At 32.6% G+C, this 27,175-nt stretch overlaps 1 protein-coding gene across 1 annotated transcript in view; it reads left to right on the forward strand.

Annotated features, from left to right (window-relative positions):
- The window catches only part of Utx (Utx histone demethylase), a 154,512-nt gene that overhangs the window by 29,737 nt on the left and 97,600 nt on the right, over positions 1–27,175 (forward strand). Inside the window, exon 5 of the mRNA XM_067265876.1 lies at positions 22,371–22,429. Within this exon, the coding sequence (XP_067121977.1) occupies positions 22,371–22,429 (59 nt within the window). The remainder of the gene's footprint in view (positions 1–22,370; positions 22,430–27,175) is intronic.

A 27,175-nucleotide genomic window follows, 5' to 3' on the forward strand; every position in this document is an offset into this window, starting at 1 on the left:
GAAATATGCAATAATTATTTTAATTAAAAATCCATTTTTTAACTTTAAAAAAGTAATGGAATTTTTAATGTTTATTTTTAAATTTTTTCCCAAGCTGTTGGGAAAAAGTTTTAAAATATCAATGTTCCACAGAAGAATATTAAGCTCAGAAAGGACCAAAGGTCAAAAAAGGTTGAGAAACAATGTACTAGAGCAACATCTTTGTACAATGACTTGTCATTTTTGAGACACCTGTGACAAAGATCCATGAAACCTGTCTTTTAATTTCTTCTCTTTTTCTTCAGGATTCTCATCAGTGTTGTTGTTGGAAGGTTTTTTTGTTTTGCAAATTTAGCTTGTGAAGTTTTACTATGTTCAAATTCAGATACAAGTTTGTTTTTTTTTTTTTCAGTGTAAGCATTGTTAGCTTTTGGCTACTCTTTTTAACAGAAATGAGAAATACATGTTGCAGATCAGTACATATATAAGTGAAGGATGAAAAATGCAAAATCGGATTCTTCTGTGACATTAAGCTACGTGGTGTGAACTTATTTTTCTTCAGAAGGGATAGTCAACATAGATATCTAAACAAGTGTGAGGCAGAAAACATATGTTGATTTTATCCTGTGGTGACAAGTTAAACAATGTTGAGTAAACCAGAGTTTTTTTAACATTAGTGCTTATGTAAGTTAGTAGGAACCACAGAAAACCAAGAATGGAAAGTTAGAGTTGGGAGTCAAGGAGTTGAATCTTTTTATGGGAGTGGGAGTTGGAAAACTTATCAGCTCCTATCTCCTTATGTCGCATTGACGTTTTATTATTAAAAAATATTAAAATTTTAAAAAGTCTGTTAATGCCATTATTTTTAACTTTTTTAATAATACAAAATGCAGTCTATGTTGTTGCACTGCCTCCTACCCCAAGTCAGTATTGAACGATTATTTTCAACTCTGGATTTAATCAAATTTCACTTGTGTGTAGTGTTGCCACCTTTACAAAATCACTGACCCGGATGGCAGGTCAGGTTTGTTCGAACAGAAGTTCCTGATGCATGTGCAATGTCATTTTACAATGCAAAGAATAACGTGCATGCTGGTTCTAAATCAGTTATAGTTAGGGACTAGGGACTTGCATAGGAGTAACGTATGTAACCTAAATTATGAAAGATAATTTAGCTCCATAGGAGATGTGTACAGACTTACGAGCAAAGAAAAAAAAAAAGTCAGGTCAAGAGGCAGGTTGTGCATCACATGTCTGCATAAACAGGGTAACATAGTAACATGGCAGAATGGCAGATGAGTTTCAGTGTGTGAGGTCTTTCACTGTTCAAATGGTGTAAATTTATAAAAATATTTGCGAGAACTTTGTTTCATTGTAATTTCACAATTTCTACGAAATTCCCGGACAAAATTAATAGTTCACCCAGACAGTGAGTCAATTCTTGGACTGTCCGGGTGAAACCTGGACAGGTGGTAACACTACTTGTGCATTAACTTGAAAGAGGACATAATGGTGGCTAATCTTTTTTTGAGAACAAATTCATTTTAATTAAATGTTGTTCAGTCTTTTTAGTGTCAAATTTTTTACCTTAGTATTAAATATTAATATATTATTATACATAAAATAATGAAACTTTATTAAAGTTTTTCCAGTTTTTATAAGGATAAAAATTATATTGTTAGATATGTATTATGTATATGCAATGCCAAAAAGGCCCAAAATTGAAGCATTTTAAGTTAACATTTTCATATAAAATTATTAAAATTTAAAATCTATATTCAAAGTCAATACAGTATTTTCTGTATTATTATTTTTTCCTGCTTTTTAATTTTTATTATTTCATGTAAACTGTTTAGAAATGATAATATTTTAATCATATAATAGGACTTTTATGTTACTAATTTATATAAATTAATAAAAATTATTTGTAAATAGTATTTACTAAGTACGATTTATGATATTCTTTTTGAAGTTCAAATTCAAATATTCTTTTTAAATATTATTGTATTTTTGCGGAATGACTGGCATGCCAGTCTATCCAGAGGGGAATGTGAAATCAGATATTTCCATATGGTAAAAACTGGCATGCTGGTTTATCCCACGGAAATGCCTATATGCTGGTTTAAGTGAGGTTATAGATTCCTTCTGGAGGGTGCATTAAAAAGAAAAAAAAAGAAGAGAATTATGTCATGTAAAAATGAACAAGTTTTTATTCCAAAATTGTGAAACTGTCAGCATTACATCAAAAACTACAATTATATGTTTAATTTCTTCATTTTGTCATCTTTCTAATGACTTAAAATATGCTTGGAATTCCAAAGGTGCTTTTTTTGTGTGTATTTTATTATTGTTTGATTCAAAAACACAAAAATATAACATATTAAATTTAAGAAACTCACTGTGAATTATCTCAGCTTACACCAATTAAAATAGGCTTTGTGAGAAATTTGAGAAGAAGGTGTTATTTTTAAGGTCAGGGTAGATGGTCACTGTAGCCTACACTGACTATCACCACCAATAAGTCGTTAATTGTTTTATTGTCTTGTAAACAAACTCTCTCTTCCTGATTTTAAGTCAGTCAAATTACAATGTTATTATTTTATTGTACTTGGAAGAATGTTTTCTTTAATGTTTAATTAACAACTAGGTATTTGTTAGATCTGATTAATTTTATATTTGTCACAATTTAACGGACATGCTGGAAACCTCGGGTTGCCAGCATGCTGGTCTCTCCTGTTTATATACAGAATGCTGACCGTTCTGTGAAAAGATGGTATATTTTTGTATATAATAAATAAAAATACTATTTTTATCAAAAACTTTATGATAGTCAACTTTATTTCTATTAAATAAACTACTAACTTACTCGTACATTAGTGAAAGGAATTGGAAGTCTGAGTCGGTTTTAAAAAATACCAAGTCGGGAGTCATGTATTTTTCCTCTGATTCCCCATCCATGCAGAAAACTGATTACAGGGTGGCTGGAAAGTACCTTTACATGTGACTTTAATATCATGTGTTTATGTACTGAGGTCACTCTTCTGGATCCAAAATGTTTTTAGACTCCTCTATGTTTATTAGCACACTCCTATGTTCATTTGCTCATCCACATTTGTGGGGTGACAACTTGGAATGCTGTACAAACTACATTTTTCAGGTTGTTGTCTGTGGAGTATTGGCATTTTCACTTTTCACAAGACTGCAGAATACATTGTCAGGTATTGTAAGGTTAGGGCTCCTTGGTGGCCAAGGTAAAGTTGCAAAAACTGTTGACCCATGTCCAATCTAGTGATATGGAAAAATTTGGTTTAGATGTGCACAGATATTCAGTGCAAAATGTTCTGGCATACTTGTTACACCTGTGACCTTTGTTCCTTTCTAAACATATGATTAGTGCATGAACTGTTTTTAAATACTTCATGCACAAAAATCCATGAATTACTTTGCAAATTTTGACAGAAATTGATGTTAAATATTTACTACAGTGTATCCTGAAAATTTTATTCAAATTGAACCACTAGTTTCTTCATAATTCACATTTTTTTAATGTCAATCCCACTCTATCTGCTGAAATTCCAATATCATTGCACCATTGAAAAACATTGAGTTGATTTTGATTTATTCATATAAAATTTGCCAGTAAATTGGACAGTAACCATCACTGAAGATGGTCAGACGAATAAGCAGGTTCAAATGGCAGTTAAATTATTTAGGTCGCACACAATGTCTGGAAGCCACTACCCTTGTCCAATGTCATATGACACAATGTTTATACTTTTAGTCATACATGGTTCCCAAGCTTTATAGACTATTTCTGATTAGTTTATTCGATAGATGAAGGTTAATTATTTAATTTAAATTATAATTCCAGAGAGTTTATGAAAATACTATATCAGAACCCCATTTGAATTAAACAGTTCAACGAATTTGAGTTATCCAGTTTGATTTAACATGCAAATCCCTACTCTGGACAATTGGGGAAAGAAAATGACTTTAATTAAATACAACTTCAAGTTATCCTAGTTTGAGCTAATCATGTTCTACTGTATTAATTATATAGAAATATGAAGTAATTTATTGTGTAATATAAATGTTTGTACAGGTACTCCTCACTTTACGACCTATCTGCTTAACGACCACTCGCACCCCCAACGACTTAATGACCAATGGAGTTTTGACCTGCAATTCGGGGAATCTGCTTTCTCAGCTTGAGTGTCGGTCAGTGGCGAATGGTGACATGTGCACTAAGCGTACTATAATAGGCTAATAGCATACTATAATAGTCTTTTTATGAATAAATTTGAAGTTTGTTGCATAATTTGTATAATTTTACAACAATCCTATATTCCTGGCATGAGCTGCTCGCTTATCGACCAATTCGCTTAATGACATAGTCATCGGAACGGAACTCGGTCGTAAAGTGAGGAGTACCTGTACAAGGAAAGTTTATATTGTTTTCTTGAAATTTTTAGATTCAAAAGAACACAATGAATAAAGAAATGTAAACATCTCATTTAGATGTAATAAATCAAAAATTGCATTAACAATCTGATGCTGACATATATTTGATGTAATAGTTTGTGCAAAAATAAAAAATAGAATAAAATTATTTATATGGATTATCATAAATTCATAAAAGTGAAAGATATTAAATTTCTGCATTTTACTAAATTATAGTTTTTTTTCATTTTTGAAATCTCTTCGTAAAGAAATTTTAATAAAATAATCTAGCTGAAATGTTTTTATATATAATATATTTAATTTATATTTAATTTAATATATTTAAAACTTATTAGTTTCCTTGTATAAGGTGCTTTGTGTTAACATTTGTAGTTCCAATCAATTATATATTAAAAACAGATTACATAGATTAAAATTAAATAAGTAATAATATATTTGACATTCCATTTTCTCTCTAATTTGGACAACAAGGTCAAAGTTGTAACAAGAAAACTGAAATAGTATTAATTCTACCTCAAGAGAACATAATCCCATCATAAGCTGCATTCACTGAATTATTCATATACTAAAATGTATGAAAACTACAAATGAAATTATGTTCTCATTAATTTAAAAGTTTAATAAATTTAGAACTGCGAGGACCCGAATATAAGAATAACGAGATTCAATTTAAATCTTTTGTTTTATTTGCTGTTTTCCAACCGATGTTGGAAAGTTAGGGTTAATTCCAACCACAGAAACAAAAAACGGAAAAACACCCGACAAATTTTCTCATAAAAATCAATCGTAAACCTTTGTTCCCACGGCAATACTTCCTTGTAGAAGATGAGTTAACTGTTGAAAAATGAGTATGTCATTTAATTCACCATTGGTCAAAAGGGACTCTCACCCCTGACATATATCGCGAAATCTAGAAACCGAGAACCCGAAATAAAAGGAAAAATGATGACATACAAAAAGAGAGAGAAGTTCGGACATTTGTCAAGTGTGTGTGTGTGTGTGCCGTGGATTATCGTCTCCCGCCGTTGAAGCCATTCATCCCATCCATCCTTATCATTCAATTCGAACTTTCGTCAATTTGACTCCCAAATCCCAACGAACTTACGTTCTTCGGAACTTTGTCAACAATCCAAGGATTATCAAAGTATCACCTGCATTTCAAAGTATTTACTCTACTCGCGATGTTTTGTAAGCTCTCTCTCTCTCTAGTCAATCAAGATGTAATCCAGTAATTTGATTCAGTATGTAAATAACTTCCAATTATGTTAATTAATGTATTCCTTATTCCAAAATAAACGGGTATTTTTATCTAACTACAGAGTGGTGTGCGTTTCTTCCTCCATTATCATCTCCTCCGTTCGAACCCGAAACTAAGTACGCTATCGCTCACTTGATCAGTCATTCCTCTGATCCTGAAAAACGCATATCTATCCGCGAGAAATTCGATAGATTGGTGTCAGTTCCTGACGTGAACGGGATCCAACAATCCTCATCTGAAAGTAAATGTTGACCGCTTGATCCCTAGTCATCCTTTCGACAAACGAGGTCGGACCTTAAGGTCTTGAGCCGTTAGATGATGATTCTACCCTTCTCTACCTCTTATCTCCTACCCTCGGTTAACCTCACAGAACTTTAACAAATTAAGAATATAACTAATATTTATAGAAAATTTATAACAATGGGAGTTTTTCTGATCAAATCTTTCTTCCATGTAAACACTTGACTACATTAGTTCTTGATCTGGCAATATGGGTTGTTGTTATTGTTTGTGTTTTTTGTTCTTGAGACTATAAAGAGTCTCAAGAACAAAAAACACGTGTATGATCTTATAAGTTATGTGAATTGTTGAGAAATTGTTGGATTTATGTTTTTCCTTTTTCAACTTTCACTAACCACTGTTTATAATATAAGATCAATCAACTATATATATATACATATATATATATATTGATTTTATAATTGATTATAATTGATCTTATATATATATATATATATTTCTCCTTCAGCTATGACAATGTATGAAATCTTTTGCAATACATCTGGTTCTTCAAAAAAAAAAACCATAACTAGAAGTCAAATGGAGTGAGGTCAGATGATTGGGAGGCCAGGTTGTCTGGAAATAATGGCTGATAACCCATTTATCTGTAGTGTTGCTTTAACAAATTTTGAACATATAATATGATATGGGATGGTTCACCATATTGCATGAATATGGTTTCTTGAATGCACTTGTGTTGTTGCTCTTGTATCATAAAATTTACCAACATGTCATGATATTGCTGTTTAAGTACAGAACAGGTACAGGGTTCAGTTGGAGTAACCTCTTCAAAAAAAATATAGCCCAATAATGAAAGTAGCCATAAATCAACAGTACACAATCACTATTGGAGAATAGAGTAGAACTTCCTGGATAACTCTAGCGTTTTCTGTTGCCCAAATATGACAGTTGTGTGTATTGATTTGTCCATTTAAGCAGAAGTGGGCTTCATCACTCCAAAGAAAGTGGATATCACTTGGCCATGGAACAGACATTCTCACTAGGAGCTAGTATTACTAATCATTTGGAACTATAATTCACTACACTTAAAAAAGTTACCTTCTTGCTACCAAAATTTTGAAAAAGTGCTACTATGCCACTGCTTAATTTGGCAAATAAAAAAAATCCAAAATTATTAAAAAATAATTTATTTTAAAATAAACGAGAGGAATTATTTTTTTAAAAAACAGTGAATATTTTATTTAACAACATTATTTTGGGTATATTGTAAATTCTCTACATAAAAGATAATGAATACAAAAATAATAATCACAAAAAATACAAATAAAGTAAATTAAAATGATCTAATTGCTTTCAGTTTCTTCTTAGTTGGTGCTCTTTTATTGTAATCTCATCCAGTTTTGCAGTATCTTTTAATTCACTTTAATAAACCTCTGAAGAGGACTTATCAGTGTTTCTGTCTGTTTTAAAGGAATACATATTTCTGTGAAATTTTCTGAATTATTGTTGTGTTATTTTGATAGAAGTTACAAAATTTCCCACATAAGGGAAAACAATTAAATGTAGCTTTTTACAATGAAGTGCACTTTTACAATTAATACTAGATTTAAATGGTCACCACAGAAGGAGTTACGGAGAGGATACGGCAAGACAAGAGTTATCTGCAGAACCAATTGATGAATATCACTCTGTGCTGTTCTGCGATGGGCAATGGATCTTCTTAAAGTTGTCCATGGTTGAGATGAAGTTCAGAAACGTTTTTTGGAGCAGTCTCTTCTCTAGAAGAAGAAATGGCTGGCATGGCCAGGGATGATTATTTTTAAGGACACTGGTCATCAGTTTGAGGTGCGGTTCGTCATACCGCTGGAAATGGAAGAGGAGGTGCATAGGAGTTTCATCCTCCTGAGGACAGTCATGGCATTTACCATTGCTGCTAACCAGGAATTGTCTCAGGTATGCATTAAAGTTCCCATGCCTGATGATAAGCTGAGTAAGGTGGAAGGTTGGTGTCAGGTGCCAGAGAGAGGAGGAGGTAACCTTCAAGAGAAACTGATGAGTGAGCCTACCAGTTTTACTGGTATCCCATTCATCCTGCCACCCCTTGGCAGTTTGTTGATTGAGGTGTTTAGTGATCCAAGAGAAAGGGATCAGAGAGAGAGCCTTAGAGGGGAGCCTTTTGTGAGTTGGTCTGCACTTGTTATTTGAACGGCTTTTTATTCAATAGAAATTTATTGACAGCTTTTGTTACAGGTTAACCAAGAGGGTGGTGATGTCCTTGATGATTTTGAGGTTTAAGTTCCTGTTATGGATCTGGTGAAGTCACCTTACTATCTGTGATGTTAATCCTCTTCCTTTTTAGCTGACTGATGTTGGTGCCGATATAGTCGAGGGCCTTGTAAATGGCATAGGACTCAGCCTGATTATTTGAGCAGTGGCTTGCAAGCTTAAAGTGCACTGTTTGTACAGCTGCTGCCTGTTGTCCAAGAAGTTAGCTACAGTTGGCAACATACCAAGAACTAAAGTGCAAATGTTATACAAATTTCTGCATCATGTTGCTGAAGACTCTGTATCCTGTACAGATAGTACCACATCTGATGCAGCACTAGCCTTACAGTTGCATAGGGCATGTCCAGTTCACGGGCAACAGCTGGTATACTTACCCTACCACATGGAGATTGATTGGACAAATCCATGACAGATGTAGCCACATCTTCAACGCAAGAAGGTTCTACTCGTTTTTGACCTCTACTTGGTAGACCATCAAGACATTCTGTTGCTTCAAATTTATCAATCATTTTGTGGACAGTGTGAGCAGATCCATCTGGCATCAGAAGCATGTGAGGACCTTACATGCTTCTGATGCCAGAATTCTCTAAGAGATGCATCTGCATTATTATTGTTCTGATAGAACAATTTGACTAACAGTGCTTTTTCTTGCAACATTAGCATTGCTCATAAAGGTGGAGATAAGCACTAACAAGATATTCTTAATTTGTGTATAATAGTGACATGTCTTATGAAAAAATGAATTGACATATTTGGTACAACTTTTTTTGGTGGAAGCAGTGAAAATGTTAATTTGCCATATTACTCATGGGTTAGCTGCTTAACACCATATTTAAATAAATAAAAAATTAAACTGCTTGTTAACAAAGCAAAAATTATAGTTTGTTTTATTCAATTAGAAATCAGATAAAGTTACTCTTAAAACTGGAACTACTAAATAAGTGATGACAAACTGACTTTTCATATATTTCCAGAAGCGACAGCATTGTAAAAGAAAATGCAAATATTTTCAGCCATATTCAGGGACCAGCATCAGTCTTCTATAGAAGATTTTCTTCATTTTAGCCAACTTTTGGAATTTGAAACATTTTTTTTTTTTAAAAAACAAGGATCTGGAACCAAAATCTTTAAAAACAAACAGTCCACTTTTTCTTGTCATTACATCATCAAACAATGTCATCAATGTCAAAAATTAAAAATAATTTTTATTAAACACCCCACAATAATTTTTGTATAAAACATAAATTGTGGCTTAAAATGACATAATATGCAGCCATTTGTATGCTTGACAATAACTGTGATATTAAATTATATCTCCACGTAATGGATTGTTTAAAAGTGGTTTCAAAGTGTTGCTTTCCCACATTACTTAGACCTGTCTGACACCAACAAAGAGCTTGAACATATTAGAAACATAGCTTGTAGACATTTATTTAACAAAGTGCTGATTCTAGCTTTGACCAAAGAATTTATAAGGGATGGGCAACACAATGAAAACACAATAAGTAATAAAAATCAAATACTACAAGGAACAAATAAGAGGTAGATTGTGATGGATTTCCACTCCAACTTGATTGCAACATACAAAAGAACAGCAAGTTACACCAATATCTCAATTGTCTTTAAACATAATCCAATGTTCTTCAGATTCCTCATGAATATAAAAGATAATTATTTTTTTAACAAAACATCAGGAGTCTGCTCCATACCACTATACTATAGCAGATTTAATCATAACCTCATATACATAGGAACCCCTAACAGAGCTTGGGCATGAAGGTTGGTAGAATATAAGTATGACATTGTCAATAACAAAACAGCAACGACTCTAGCCTAATATGTAATAGAGCCCAGGGTATCTGTACAATGGGATGATGCCAAATTAAGAAAATCTTAGACACTGATAAACAGAACATTAGAAATGTGGGAAGTACACAACGTGCGTCCAGAAAATAAGTTTTGAAAGTGTCAGAAGGGGGTGCTGGTGGTTGGAGCGGAATATTCTTCTACAGGTATGAAGGAAGAATATTTGGTCATAAACTGGTGCATGCACAGCTCCATGCAGGCAGTTTCTGTAATGCAGTACTTTTTCACTTTGTATAAATCTTTATTTTCGAAGACAGCCTCGGCTCTGCAGACACCACCGAAGGTTGAGAGCAGAATGTTTACAAGCATAATACATGTAAAACAGGTTACATAATAAGAATATGTTAGATTACAGCTATATAAGTTTTAGAATTCAGTTAAAGTACTTGGCAAATTATTGACTGTAATGCAGTACTAAAGGAAAAGATGACTGCTCTCATAGTCTCCTGCCAAATGTGAGGTATGTACCATAATGAGATTTTTGCATGCTAAGAAGCTGATGCTGGCAGAGATCCATCGGCATTTGTGTGAAGTGTATGGATCAGACTTCATGAGCAGTAGTATGATCAGACAGTGGTTCAAGAAATTCACAGAAGTAAATGATGTTCCATCTCATTTTGTCATTCTATTTGTTACAACAGTAACATGTTTTCAGGGATTCCACTAGCTTTTTTAAATCAGTAGGTTTTTTGCTAATATTGTCTGAAAACAAGTAATGCAAAAAAAAAAAAAAATGCTTTCAGCATATCAAAATAAAATCTATAATTTCTGTTATCTGCCAGTACAAAATTAGAAGTGACATTATAAAGGCTATAACTTACTCATAGTCATACTAAGCTCACAACTGAAAGCATCTGTTTTTCTGGCATCATACAGTAAAGGCAGATTGGAAATAAAATTCTCTTCAAGGTGGACCATTGATTTGATATATTTATCAAATTGCTAACATTTATTACATCCAGTCTATTGCATATTGGGGTTTTAATGAGATTCATTTTACTAAAACCACACTCACAGTCAACAGTATTGAAATTGCAAGGACATATTCTAAAACAAGGAACATGAGGATAATCAGAATTTAAGTCATTTGGGATCATTAATTGTTGGACACCCAAGAGATAGAGGTGATAAGTAATATTTTAAACATGCCCCATTCCATAAGCAATTCAGTCTTCTCTACATTTAGCTGTGATTGCAACAAAGTATGAATCTGTGATATTTCTTTGTCTCCAGTCATAAAAACTTTCTGAGTTTGTACTGGGGATGTTTCTGGGTAGCAAGACTGTAAATAATTGGAGCTTTCCAATTAGAAAATCTTTGTTTGCAAGTTTGATATAAGATAATTCAAAAAGGTGTTTGATGTACTCTTTCCAATTCCTGATGATCTTTCATATTATCCTTTTATAATATGCCTTTATATTCAATCTCTCTTGTGGTTGATGTCTCTCCAGGAACTTTTTCTAAGAACTCTTTAAATGTGAGGGCATCTACAGTTTTCAGCAATTTCAGGTAGTCAATTGTACATGTTACTTGAATCTCAAAAGTTTGTTTTGCCTTGTTTTTCTTTGAAAAACAAGGCAAATCTGTTGTAACACATTTGAGAATGTCAGTCAAATAAGCTGAAATTTGCAACATAGTAATAGTCCTTGGCCAACTGCTTATTTGTCCTCAAGAAGAACAGATACTAATGCTGATCATCTCCTTCATACAGCTTGAACACATCTATGTAAGCTTAGTCAGATGTTGAGAAAACTCAGACAAATTTTTTTTCAGCAATGTTTAAAACATTTTGAAAACTTTAACAGCCTTGGTGATTGATAAAAATACTGGAATATTTTGTTTAATACATCTTGGTATTTCACTAGCTCCAAAACATGGTCAGTGCCCACTTTTGCAACGAAGAAAGTGAAAATATATCATTGCCCACATTCTTGCGTTTCTGCGTGACATCGAAGCCAATGTAGTAAAAATACTTGAGCTTTTAATATCTGATTAATGTTTGTTTATTTCTCTTTTAACGGTCCTTATTACGAATGAGTACTGTACTTTAATTTCTGTGCTTCTTAAAGATTTTTAAAAATTGTTTAAAATGTTCAGAATTGTTCTGAACATTTTAAAAAATTCTGAAATTTTAAAAATTGTTTTGAATATTTTAAAAAATGTTCAAAACGATTTAAAACATTTTAAAAAATGTTTAGAATGATTCTGAACATTTTTAAAGAAATTTTAAAGCTTTATCTGCACATGAATGCTTTTAAATGGCGAAAAATGCTTTTAAATTTCTTTATATATTAAAGTAAGTGTATACAAGCAGCAAAGATATTTATTAAAATATAATAATAGTTTCAGTTGCAATAATTTAAATGAATTTGCTCATAGAGTGGAAAGTAATCAGTTGCAACAATTAAAGTGTGATTTTCTCTCAGAAACAGCAAGTAATCAGTTGCAATTTCCAGGCATTCCTTTTTACTTTTTCGGCTGTTATATATAACGGAGAGAAAGTACGGTGATCGGTCAAAAAATGCCCCTCCCAACGAAGAGATTTTTACATTTTTGGGCTCAGGACACCTTAAAACATCGAAAAATGCAAAAAGGGGGCAATTTCTGTGTGGGGAGCACAATTTTATTCACCCTGTTTGAAGTTTAATAACTCCTGTGCGTTTTATTGAAGAGTTCTAAAATTTTACAGGGAGATTTGTTTATTAGGGGATTGATGCTATTACGTTCTGGTTGTTATAGGTTGAGGGGGTGGGGAGATAATGGGGGTCGTGTATCTCCAGTTGGGTCAGACTTAATGACAATTTAATAAAGATTTTACTCATTATTAGCATTTATTTACATTTTTTTTATATAAAACTCATTCCTATCCTCAAAATTAAACTTTTTACCATTTTATAATAGTTAAAAATATAAAAAGTTTTTCAATAAAATATGATAACAGATGGCACCACCAAAATTTTAAATGTTTCAAGGAAAGCTGAGCAACTCATTGCTGGGTTTTTTTTCATGTTGTTCATAGAACATGCAAAGAGATAATCTAAAAAAGCATGAAAAAAGCAAGGATAATCAAGGATAATTTAGTAATCAAGAGACCTATTAAAATAAAGAAATGATACAAATACAATATCGTTTAATAGACATATGCTTAATGTATGAAGAATGCATCATGTTTAGTACAGGTGACCATATCTCTAGTTTAAATTAAGTACTTCTGTCAGGATCTATCAGTGAGTTTCTTTTCCAGCTTTTACATTAGTTGTACTTGATTTTAATGACCACTGTATTCGTTGAATTGATGACCTGTACCATTTGTATTGTTGCCATTTATCAATGAAGCAGACAGCGAAACAACTCCTCACGATTTTTTACCTTTTCTGCTCATTGGCACTTTCACTTTTTATCTAATAACTAAATTCAGTTAGTTAACTGAAATAGTCAATAACTAAAATCATTCAGTGTATAGTGAATAATTGATTTTAATTTTAATTTGACTTTAAACTAAAATTGTCATACAGTTAGTGTTGCCACCTTTTCAAAATTGCTGACCTAGACGACAGGTCAGGTTTGAACAGAAGTTCCTGATGCATGTGCAATGTTATTTTACCATGCAAAGAATAATGCACAAGCTAGTTCTAAACCAGTTAGGGACTTGTGTAGTGCAACTTAAGAAATGAAATAATGAAATAACTTAGCTTTAGAGCTGAGAAACTAATTAAAAAAAAAAAGGTCAACAGGTTGCTACAAAATCCCAGACAAAATTATTTGTTAACCTGGACAATGAATTAAAAACAGGACTGTCTGAGTGAAAACCGGACGGATGGCAACACTACATACAGTACAGTGAATAAAGTGAATGATTTTAGTTATTCACTGTACTGTAGTGTGTGACAATCAGTTTAGCTGATATACATAGAGTGAAGAATTTTACACCTTTTTAGTTGTTTTATTAATTTTAAGGTTTTATGTGATTTTCTTTGTTTTTTAGCAAGATTTAACTTTTAAGTTTGACAGTTTTACTAGTTTTACTGCCTTTTTACCCTATTGTTTTAAATACTTTGTTATTTCAGCAGTCACATGTAAATATCATTTTAGTTTTGACAATTGTACAGTGTGGACTAAAGAGGGGCGAACAGCCTGAAATGCATATCCATTTCATGTAAAAAAACAGTTTATTTTATTCATCTAATTGTGTTTTTGTGTGATAAGTTCTACTTAGCAATTTTGTGCTTACTCTCAAAGAACAAAAGAAAGAACAAGAAGCAATGAAGTATTAATGTCCTAATTCTGCTCATATGCAAATGTTGGCAGTTCCTAGTGACTTTGAAGAACATCTGAGAACTAATGGCTGAATTTGTGACCCTCTTGGCCTTAACAGTTAGAACAGTAGAATTCACAATATGTCTACCTTCTCTCAATTGTCTCAGTTGTCAAAAGACTGGCAAAGGTCCAAATTCTGGATCAATTATTCTAGATAAAACTTTTTTGGAAGTGATCTATCTTTTCCAGACTTTTGATATGTGGCATTTTGGTAGAAATGCCACGTATCAAAAGTCTGGAAAAGTCACATATTTTGTTAATTCTATTAAAGTCACAAATTAACAAAAGTTAACTACGTACAGAACAAAACAACCACCAACAATATAAATAAATAAAATAGAAATCAACAAAAAAGATTAAGTGATTTAGTGGTTCAGTAATCATTTTTTATAAAAATAATAAGTTCACTACAGCAAAATATTATCCACTTAAAGAATGAGATAACCACTGTCTATAAGTATAATATCATTGCAAGCAATTTCAACATTTTATAAATGCCATCTTCAAACAAAAAAGAGAATATAATTTAGGAATATTAGAATAAAATTTAAAAACAAACATCACCTATTCAAAATTGGAATATAAATACAAATTTTTAAAAAATGGATAGTAACATTTAAAAGAAACTTGGGCATGAGAATAGCAAATGCATGGAAAGATGATAATAGTAAGAATGAATAGTAGCAGATATATTGAAGGAGTGGAATACACTTTGGAAAGCAATATCAACAACAAGTGTTGAAAGTGCTTGTGATGATGATATAAGTAATAAAACCAAAAATTGAGGACAGTCTGTTGAAAAAGGAATCACAATTTATTTATTTCCAATGTTCTGGGATACAATATTTTGATGACCTACCTTTCTCTGTAGGTTACTTAGCTATTAAAAAATTTCCTTATAAAAACTTTGTTTTTAATTTGATCCTTTTTTTTTAATTAAAACTGGTAAACCACAAACATTATCTTTTATTCCATTCTTACCACTTGGGCTGTAGAACTTTATATCCACTAGAAGCATACACTGGTAAATATAAATTTTCAGCTGCCCTTTAGTGATGAATCTTTATAGAATAATTCTTGAGCATTGAATGTGAATAAATGATGATTCCTTTTTCAATAGACTGTGTCTTTAATTTTTGGTTTTAAACTTACAGTAGAGCGTCGAAAATTGGAACCACTTGGGGACTGGGGTCGTTCCAAGTAGTGATTTTTTCCAATTTCCGATTATGTACGAAAAAATATATTAACCTGTCCGATGTTCAAATTTTTCTTTGTTGCGTATCGCTTCCTGTTGAATTTTTCTCCATTGCGTGTCGCTTTGTGTTGAATTTTCGTCGATTTTAAGCCTAACGAAAATTTTTATAATAATAATCGAGGCTATCATATCGTTAAAAATTATTTCTTTATTTTGTACAAACAAAATAAATATATTGAAGAATATAAAAACATGAAAATTATACTTTAGAAGTAAATTTAGTATCAAAAACGTTCGATTCAGCACGACACAGTCCGACTGAAAATCGTTCCAGTTTCCGGCCATTTCAATTACCGACGTTCCAATTTTCGACGCTCTACTGTAATTACCATTTGGTGATATTCTACAATTGAATCAATAAATAATAAAAATTGTTTAATGCCGATAGATAATGATTATTTCATTCTATGGATGTAGCCATTTTTATTTTTAACACTCATGTAGTTTGGGAGATTGTCACAAACATTTCATTTATTCCATTTCACTTATTTTATATTTACATCTATAGTAAAATGATAAAAGAAATAAAAATGAAATACAATATTTGAGGTGATATCTTCTAAACTGCTTACTGGTGTCATGTTTTAAATGGTAACTTTGGCATATGTGTTATGCAAATGTTTTCTTTTCATTCTAGCATTTTTTGTGAGGTATACATAATTTAGTTATCATTTCAGATTCTTGATGATGATAACATGAACCAGTATGAACCCCTTGCAATAAAGGTCAAAATAAAATTTTTAAGACAAGATATGAGTAAGGGTGCCACTATGCAGATGCAAATCTAATAGTGGGTGGGAGTTTGTGAGCAATATAGTTCTCGCAAAGGAAAACCATGCACAAGCGAGAAGTGAGAAATCTCGCTGGTGAGAATGAATTTCTGGCTCTTGCAAATATCTGACAGGGTTTGATATTTATTGTCTCTCAAGGAGAGAGACAATAAATATCAAACCTTCTTGCTAAATACTGTGCATGTGCTTTAGCATGAATAAAAGATGGCTCCTTTCATCTACTGTATATATAAAAAGATTTTTTTTTTTCAAACTATAGATATACATAAAGCCATATAAATTCTGTTTTATTAACAAATTATAATAAAGTTCTTTATTCTTTTGCTGTTTCAGAGAGGAGAAACACTGTATTTTCATTTTCTTTTTTGTATGTTCATTATGAAGTAATCCTAATAACAAAAGTTTTTCCTTTGTTAGTAGTAAGTGTTGTAATTGAACAATTTGATTTTTATTTCCGTACAGTGCAATAATTCATGTTTCCCTGTGATGAGTTCAATGTGAACATGTGACATCATCATCTTCACGCCAGTTTCTCCTGTTAGTTCACGTTGGTGTAGTTGTACTGTACTTAACTGAGAGCAATGAATGTCATCACCTTCTTTTACCACCTATTCTTGCACACTCGCATATCACTTGGCAAATTTGCTTGCTTGCATCTGCATAGTCATACCCTTAGTGTTTGATTTAGATATATCACATGTGGAAATAAATTGAAATACTGGTCTTGTAAAGACAATAGTTAAACTTGTTACAAAGATAGCAGTCTTTTGAATGATGTAAAAGTTACATCATACAAACTTTTATGTAGTGACATTTTCTGTTACTGTGTATAGGTTTTGATGATATATTGCCAAAATCCATTATAATTAATGAATGGCATTTCAGAATAAAAACAAACTATCTTATGATATAAATTTTTTGTGTTAAGAAATATATAATAATTAAATTTAACAAATTTTTAAATGAATTACTTTAAAATATTTTTAAGAATAGCTATGCTAGGTAGAATTATCAAATTTAAAAATGTTTGAATTATAAGAGAAATTTTTTGTTTTTACATATTGTATAGTGTGATTTAGCTAAGCGTATACAAACTTTGGAGGGGTAGGTTGCACAAAGCCAAATCGGAATCATATAGTAATGATGGCTTGGAAACACCATCTTCATATTGTAGATGATGATATTTAGTTGCAAGACTGTTCATACATTCTTTCAGGATATGATCATTTGTAAACTGCCTACAGAAGTAGTAGGATGGCTGAGTTCACAGACACAGAGATGACTCATACACACCTCACTTATGGAACAATGGACTGCAATGAATGAGCTGTTGTGCGACTGTATTGGGAATAATATCTGATTAGACAAGTTCCAAACCGCCAAGTGTTTGCTCTGCTGCATTAAAGGTTATGTGACACTGGCTCTTTCCATAGGCTAGCCAGGTGTTGGGAATGATGGACACACACTCCTGACATTGAAGAGAATGTGTTAGATCATGCAACAGACACTCCAAGTTCCAGCACACGTGCAATTGTCCATTGACTTGGTCTGTCCCAATCTACCCTATGGAGGGTTCTGCATGAAAACTAATTGCATCTATTTTATGAGCAGTGTGTTCAGATGCTAAGGTCTGAGGATTACCCTCAGAGCATTGTATTTGTGCAATAGTACCTGCCAAACAGTGAGGCAGAACCCCAATTTCCTGCTTCTGTGCTATTCACAGACAAAGGTATGCTGTATATGAAAAGATAGCTTCAGTGCACATAATACACATGTATGAGCAGTGAAGAAACCTCCACACTATACAAACACATGAAGCACAGAACCTGGTAAGCTTCTACTTCAGGCATGTCAAACACGCGGCCCGCCAACACATGGGTTACGGCCCGCCGAGACTTTTTAAAAATTTTTAAATATCAAGCTTTGACACTTGAAGTTGGAAAGTTTGAACTTTTTTGAACTGTACGATTCCCGCCCTTTTTGTGTTTGTTTGTTCCGTATTTCGTCCAACCAATTCAAATTGGTTGACGCTACGAAAGACGGTTGGATAACGGCTGCGGCTTTGAATCTACGAACGATGATTGGCCGGCGAACATCATACGAGAGCGGACGTCGTGGACGACTGCTACGCGCTGATTGGTCCATCAGCGATTGCTACAATCCGTATAAAAGAAAAGGTTTTGGTGCAAAAGTCAAGTTTTTGCTGGAACTTCAAGGCAGATGTTTGTGTTTCGTCTACTTTTGCCGTGACAAGTGACAGGAGGAGTGTTCTGAGTAACTGTATCCGAAGTATACGTCACAAGGTGTCTTTTCGATGGATCTGTTCAGGAATAGTGACTTTTGGAACTTTGACTGTTTGTGTGAATCTACTTTGTAAACGTTGTAATTTTTGTGATTTGTAAATCTCATAAACCTTCTAAGTTCATGTAACGTCAAATAGTTGTCATAAACGTTTTGTTTAATTTGAAAAGAGGTATTTTAAATTTGACTAACTTCAAGAACAATGAGTAAGAAAAGGTCAATTGAAGAGGAACATCGTAATTTTCAAGAAAAATGGGAATTGCAATATTTTTGTGTCCAAAACAAGAATAAAATATTATGCTTGATACGTAAAAACGCTATTTCAGTTCCTAAGGAATATAATCTTAAAAGGCACTATGACAGAAATCATAAAAGAAACTGACCAATACATTGCAAAACTTCGTGAAGACAAATTGTCGGAATTGAAATCACTCCTTCAAAAACAACAAAGTGTATTCGTTTCGCGGATGCGATGTTAATTTAAAAATAAATGAAGAACTTTTGGAAATCATTCCTACGCATAATACAATCACTGAAGCTGATATTTTTGATGCACTTGTGGAAGTTTTGAAGAAGTATAAGTTACCATTGGAAAAGTTGGTTTGTCTCGCAACTGATGGTGCACCCACCACGACCGGTATTACTAAAGGAGTTGTTGCAAGATTAAAAGAAACATGCAAACAGCATGGTAATAATAATTTTGAACATTTTCATTGTATTATTCACCGGCAAGTACTGCGCTCCAAAGTTTTAAATATCGGACATGTTTTAAAAATAGTCACCAAAATTGTAAATTATATTCGAGCACGTGGACTTAATAATCGTCAATTTGCTTCATTTCTGGAAGATATTGAATGTGAATACACCGATCTACCATATTATACGGAAGTTCGTTGGCTTTCGAGTCATAAAGTGCTAAAACGATTCTTCACATTGCTGGACGAAATCATAATTTTCTTGGAAACAAAAAATTATGAATGTGCTGAATTAAAAGATGGACAATGGATAAAGGATCTGGCTTTCTTGGTTGATATTACGAGTCATCTTAATCAACTTAATCTTAAGCTTCGAGGCAAAAATCATGTTGTTACAACGCTATTTGATAATATTAACGCCTTCAAACAAAAATTATCACTTTAGCGAAAACAAATAGTAAAAGAAAACTTGTCTCACTTCGAAAGCTGTCAATATCTATTGCCTAAATCACCTAAATTCAAATTTACAGAATATGCTCACCAAATTAAATTGTTAGAAACGGAATTCGATCGAAGATTTTCTGATTTTAAAAGCTGTGAATTACAATTTCGTCTTTTTACTTCGCCTCTATCTATCGATATTGAAACTGTTGATGAAAACTTACAAATGGAATTAATTGAAATCCAATGTGATAATTTGCTGAAGCAAAAATACATGGATGTTGGAATTCCAGATTTTTATACATATTTATCTGTAGATCGGTTTCCTAAAATGTTATTGTTTGTTACCCGTATACTGGCTATGTTCGGAAGCACTTATTTATGCGAGCAACTATTTTCTTTAATGAAAAATAAAAATTCAGAAAGGTCAAGGTTAACCGATCAACATTTATCATCAGTTTTAAAAATTGCATCAGCTCAATATATTCAACCAAATTTTGATGACTTCCTTTGTGAAAAACATTGTCAAATATCTTCTAAAAAGTAATATTAAACTGTGATTTTGTTTATTTTTTATTATAACTTTATTTTTGTTTTTTATAAAAAATATAAAATATTTATAGTTTAAGTTTAAAAAATAATATGAAATATAAAATGTCTATGTACGTATAATATACAATACATTGAGTCTAATAAATACATAATATAATCATTCTAAAAACCATATTTTATTAATTTTTTGAACATTGAAAACATGCGGCCCCCGACTTATACAAAATAGATCATGTGGCCCGCAATATCATATGAGTTTGACATGCCTGTTCTACATTCATGGAACACCGGGGATGTAAACCTCACGTACAGGAACCACTTACCAGTGTTGGAAATAAAAAAATGTTGTTAACGTTTTCGAACTTTTGAAGTTGTTCTTCAGATGATAAAAGCAATGGAACCCAGATCCAAAAATAGAATGATTATTTTTAAACAAAATCGAACACTTCACGTTAAAGCCGCTTGATCGGACATGCGCATTCAGTGTGGGTAGATGATGATTAAAGGTCCATGCCGATGAGGGCCTGCCAGGCAACGAACAAATTGAGCTCTTCTTTATAATTTATGCAGGTGGTGGCGTGGCTAGATTTGTAAATGCAGATAGCCTCCAACCACCTCAGGTGTTCAGGGTGAGGTGATGTGATGATGAGCCTTGCTTGGTTGAGGGCTGCTTCGATGTCAGGATCGGTCATGTAAATTGCAAGAGCCGTAGAGTTCCTCCCATGTAGAATATCTGCATTGTGCTCATGTATTCTGATTCCCAATGATCATTTGGTTGAACCAATATAAACAAGGTTTCTGTCACACCCGTGATCCTGGATCACGGGTGTGACAGAAACCAGATAGATAAATAGCAGATAGATAGATGACTAGCATGACTCCATTGCTAATGGAAAAGTATGATTTACAGGGGCAAGGCACTACTAATTTGAGGTGGAAATCATATACAGTCAAGTTCGCATAAGTCGACACCCGGATAACTCGACACCATCGGTTAAGTAGTCAGTTTTCTGTGGTGCCGGCGACTTACATAGGCATTAATGTTAAAAAACTCTGGTTTACTCAACACCGTTTAACTTGTCATCACTGGATAAGTCGACATACTTTTGCTGTCCCACACTCCAATAAGTCGTCACTCCCTCCTGAAAAATTGAATTCACTCAGCATGTGTGGTGTGAACTCATTTTTTTTTTTTCAGGAGGGGGAGTCGATTTATTTATTAATACATAATTAATATATTTAATAATATTATTAATATATATATATATACATACATATATACATATTAATAAAAACTCCTTAACATTTTATGTATAAAGTAATAACATATAAACAAAAAGAAAATATACAATCTACATCGTCACACCGAATCCAATTTTGCATTTTCTCATGCCAGAGGCATTAAGAATCCTTAGACGTTACTTGCCAACAATTGACAATTGTGAAGATGATGTTTTCAAGGTGTTCATGATTGTTGAAAAAGAAAGTTGAGACAGTTAAGTGCTCAAAACAAACAACAGTAAATGAATTTTTCAGTTTTTCATCTACAGAGTAATTGTAAATGGAGGACACAATGTATTGTAAGCCTATATACTGTATAATGCACTACTGCATTTTATTAATTGTAGTTTTGTGATTTTTTTTCCAACTGTGCTTTAGTCGTCACATCGGATAACTTTACACATTTCCACTTCCCTTTGGGGTGTTGACTTATGCGGAGTCGACTGTATTTTAAATCAAGTAAATTAAGAATATGATTAAAAATTGCAGCCTGGCATTGTGATGCTGTCACAATAAATAATTGCTTATTCTTAAATAATTTTGTTTTTAATTTTAATGTAAACAAAAATAAAATTCTAAATTAATATATAAATTAACTTATTTCTGTGTCATATCTTTTAAAATGATGTTTTAAAATGATATTTTAGGATGCACCATTCCTGTATGGATTGGGACTGACATACTTCCATTTCAATGCATATCAATGGTAAGTCTGAAAGGATATTATTTTAATTATTTTGTGTATTTTTTTATTTGTTTCGTCAATCAAATCAGTAATCTTTAAATTAAAGTTAATTTTCAATAAAAAATGGATTGTTTTATGATACACTAAAATTTTTAGCTAAATTATAATTTAATTTTTAACAAAATGTTTTTTAAGCTTGGTCTTCATTATTTAATATTTTAATATATTGGGTTGAACAGAAAGTTTTTGCATTATTTTTAGAGAGAAAAAGTTAGGAAAAAATAAAATATATTTATTCAATTAACAATGTATTTTTATTCTTTGTAATTACTTTTTGTCAGTTTCATGAGTGGATTCTATTACCATAAAAATTTTTTAGTTTTGCCTAAAAATGATTTTATATCATTTTTCATTTATTCAACATTTTAAATTTTTTTATCGTTAAAATAATTTCATAATCCGAATAAATGAAAGTTGAAAGGTTCTGTCAACACTATCCTATTCATCTATAGGGTAGATGATCTGAAATCTCCAATTCAATTGTTTTATTTTTTTGTTTCATCATCAAACAGATGTGAAGATGTTACCCTGACAAGAATAATCTTTTTGTTGTTTAAAGTTTGTTTGCTTGGTATAATTACTGACAATAGACATAGAAATTTACAGTTTTATTAGAATCCAAATACTTATCATAAAATATACTATTCTATATCCCACCTTAAACAAAGCAGTCATTTTTGGAATATAGATCTTATTTTTGGAGTTGACACTGCTGTTTTTGTTCTTGCATTATTGTGCTTACTTTCCCAGCATCTATAGAATAATATAACAGGGAAAGTATGGTGATTAGTCAAATTTTGACTTCCCAAGTTTTTTGCTTTTTTTGACATTTTGACATTTCCTGAACCCAAAAATGCAAAAAGACTGCATATAAAATTATTTGTGTTGGTATCTATTTCTCATTATATCTAACGGCTGCCTGAACTAAAAATTTTGAAATTTGTCAGGATTATTTCCATATATGGAGCATCAATGCCCCCATATTTCTATTCTATCTACTCTATTTTATCAATTCTACATGGGGAATCAATGCCCCATATATAGAAACATAGGGTGAGGAGATAAGGGACATATTTCAAGCAGTGGCGTGCCGTCATTGGAAGCGGTGGAAGCGCCGCTTCCCTTGTATTTTCTATAAAGTAAATACATATTGTGCGATTATTTTCATATAATTAAAATTAATATTTTATTATAATCACATTATGTATCTTATTACAAATTTCTATACTACATGTGAAAAAAAAGATAAGATTGCTATTGTATATTCGAATATTAGTGGCGGAATGGAAGCGCTATATTGTCAGCTTCCAAACAGCCAGATTATACTCATTCGCGCATGCACTTTACAGAGCACCAACCTCACCCGGTTTAGCTGGTGGAAGCTACGCACATATAACGCTTCCATTTCTATCCGGGACTGGTCCTAGCCTGTTAGCCGCCTGCCTGTTAGATATTTGGCCGCCCTCGCCTCATTATGTGAATCATGAGTAGATTTATAACTTAACCCAACCGATAAGAATTTACTGGTAAGATGTTTTTATGATAGTTCTGTATAGTTGACAGGAGTTTTAAAAAATTCATTAAAATATTTGATATTTTTATTCCGCTCTCCCATCTTATATTACTTATGGATTTCAATGTTAAACCGGTGATATTACGATTTAGTATGTCCCATCTATAAGGAAATGTAGAAAAAACGTGTACAAATCTTGTGCAATGTTAAAAAATTAACTATTACTTTGGCAGCATCACTTACAACTAAATTCAATGAAAGATGCATAAAGTACAAAAAAAGCTCTAGGATTTATTTTTCTTAAATTTACGATTTATGTATCCGTTGTCATAAAAATTTGTCTTTCCACTTTTTCTCAAGACTACAAATATTCAAGTACAAAGTAACCGGTTTGAACTTATTTCTACTTAAGAAGTAGTTAAATAATTAAGAGATTAGGGAATTGTGGACATCAATAAAACCCTAACGAAAGAGCTGGAATTTTACTTAAACAAAAGCTTAACCGAACCAATCTCTAGCCGAGTACAGTGGAGACTGATTTCTTCGTAATATTAGATAATAAAGACGGAAATTTTTCCAGTTCAATGAGAGTGATCGAAAAGTTGTAAATTTTGGAAATTTCCGTGGACCTGGCCCTAAAACGAATTAGTTAGAAAACAAATGACGGACAATCTACTTAGTATTAAGTTTAACATATTTAGATTTTTATAGCTATGGAGAGAAACGTTTAAAATGTGCAACTACCTTGTCGCGTTCTTTGAGGTATACGAGTGATGCGACAAAACAGGCATTTGACATTGATTGCACCCTCGGGATTTGGCAGCCGGCAGGCATGCACCTACCTGGACCGTCTCTGATTCCATCCATTAGTCACTCGTAGGGAGCTATTTGACTGAGTGGATTGTTTTAAGATTTAAAAAGTAAAGAAGATTTTATGCTATTTTTATGTACGTTTCTTTGCAAAGCTATATTTAATTATAATTTTCTTTAAAAGTATATTCATACAGTTGAAGAATATTCTGTACCAGGTACAAGTATGTACTGTACATCCACCACACATTTTATTTCACCAAGTAAGCTTTTATTATTTTATTTATAATTTTAGCCCTTATATCGTGGTTAGCGATTCAGAATGTAATTGTGATATTAAAAATACATTTAGATAAGTCTACGGTTTTTACTGGCTTATCGAACAAACAATACGAATGGAACCAAGATCATCACTGACGCGCAATTAACTGATTGCCCCTGGAAGTCGGCTTCTCACAGAAACACAGCTTCTTTATCATCAAATGTCACGGCACGCCACTGATTTCAAGTGGGATCACACTTACTGAAACTTGTATTCATTATTGATATTTATAGTTTTTTTTTTTAATAACTTGCCCCTATTCTAAAAATAAGGGTTTTGTTTTTTTTATAATAAATAATAATACAGTAATAAAAATTATCTTATAATATAATCAAGATGGGTTGACAATAATAATCAACACAGAGCCCAAATGGTTAGGAGTTGAAAGTTGAAATTTGGTACACAGTTAGGGTATGGAGGGAGAGGATTAAGGCTTATCTAAGAAACAGCTTGTACTGTACTATTTTAGATGCAATTTTTTATTTTTAACTGCGTTTTAGTAGGGGTACGCACCCAAATGAAAAATTTGCACCCTAATAAAAAATTTTTGGAAATCTCCCGTGAGAAAGATGTAGAGGGTTAAACCCGAAAGAATTTGGCTTCTACTATACTATTTTAATTGCAGTTTTTGCATTTTTGACTGCATTTTAGTAGGGTATAGCCATGAGAATTCACATTAAGAAGGGATTTTTGGAAATTCAACTCTCCCAGGGAAAAGGAGAGAGTTAGTTTTAGTCAGTATAAAGTGTAAATAATAAAGAAGTAAAGTAGATAGTGGCACATATAGTATACATTTTGGAAATTAATAAATATTTTAATCATTTTAGTAATATTTCCACTGTTTAGGTAACCCAAAAACGACAAATCCAAAATAAACAAATGTGAACAAATATTTGAATTCGTTCCAAATTCAAAAAATTCGAAATATAATGTTTCAAACAAGTTTTCTTAGATTTTAGAATTTAAAATTAATCATTTTATTCAAATAAGATTATCACAGTTCTTGCACCCGGTGAAAACAGGTAAGATCGTCTATAATCTAATAATCTTAATCTTCGCTACCATTACTTTCTGCCCAAGAAATGCTGGGCTCATCTGGTAGTTTCTTATAATCTTGTAACAGATGATATCACACACAATTTTAACTTTGAGTCATTTAGTGTTGTTTAAATTTATATATTCTTTTCTTGAAAAATAGAAATGCATAATTTGACAAATCTTATTAGTTTAAGCTTTTATTATTTAAATTTTATGTTGTGGTATAATTTAAAATTACTGTACTTTCTTTCCTTAACGTCCTGTTTGAGTAGCAGGAAAATAATGCAGCTTCTTTTAAGCCAGGCAATCTTTGTCAGCTTTTCTTTTACAAATAACTTCATTACAAACAGCAAAACATATAAGGGGCAGTCAAATGCAAACGAGACAGACTATATAATGAGCATGGTGCGGAAGTTGGTAACACAGGTAGGTGTGTGTATAGAAGTGCCTTCTGTTGGGAATCAGGGAGGAACAGCACGAACATTCGCTGCTGTGCCATTTTTCTGTTAGATGTGCTTGAAGTGAGGTTGGTGAGTCGTGTGTGCGTCCGATGTCACTATGGAGGCCGGGAAAGAGGAACAGCGAGGTGTAGTGCATTTTTTGACTCCGGAAGGAGTGTCAGGAAGTGAAATTCATGCCTGAATGTCTGCTATGTATGGCAAACACAGTATGTCACGTGTGCATGTGTTTGAGTGGAATAAACGATTTCGAGAAGGTTGGATGTCATTGAAAGACAGCAGTTGGCCGGGACAGGCTCATTGTGTCATTACCCCTTCTGTCATTGCTGTGGTGGATGCTGCTGTCAGAACTGACCGATTGTGGTCAGTGGAAGACATTTGGCTCATGTTGGGCATTAGTCACGGTACTGCTCACTCCATCTTGACAGAGCATCTGAAGGTCTGGAAAATCTGTGCGCAGTGGGTTTCCCACAGCCTGACAGAGGAGCAGAAGTTGAACAGAATGTTGACATCACTGCAGCACTTGGAACAGTATCACGATGAAGACTATCATTTCCTGTCCCGTA

This window comes from Centruroides vittatus, unplaced genomic scaffold (assembly GCF_030686945.1).
Source record: "Centruroides vittatus isolate TY-2023 unplaced genomic scaffold, ASM3068694v2 contig_250, whole genome shotgun sequence".
Taxonomy (NCBI): Eukaryota; Metazoa; Arthropoda; class Arachnida; order Scorpiones; family Buthidae; genus Centruroides; species Centruroides vittatus.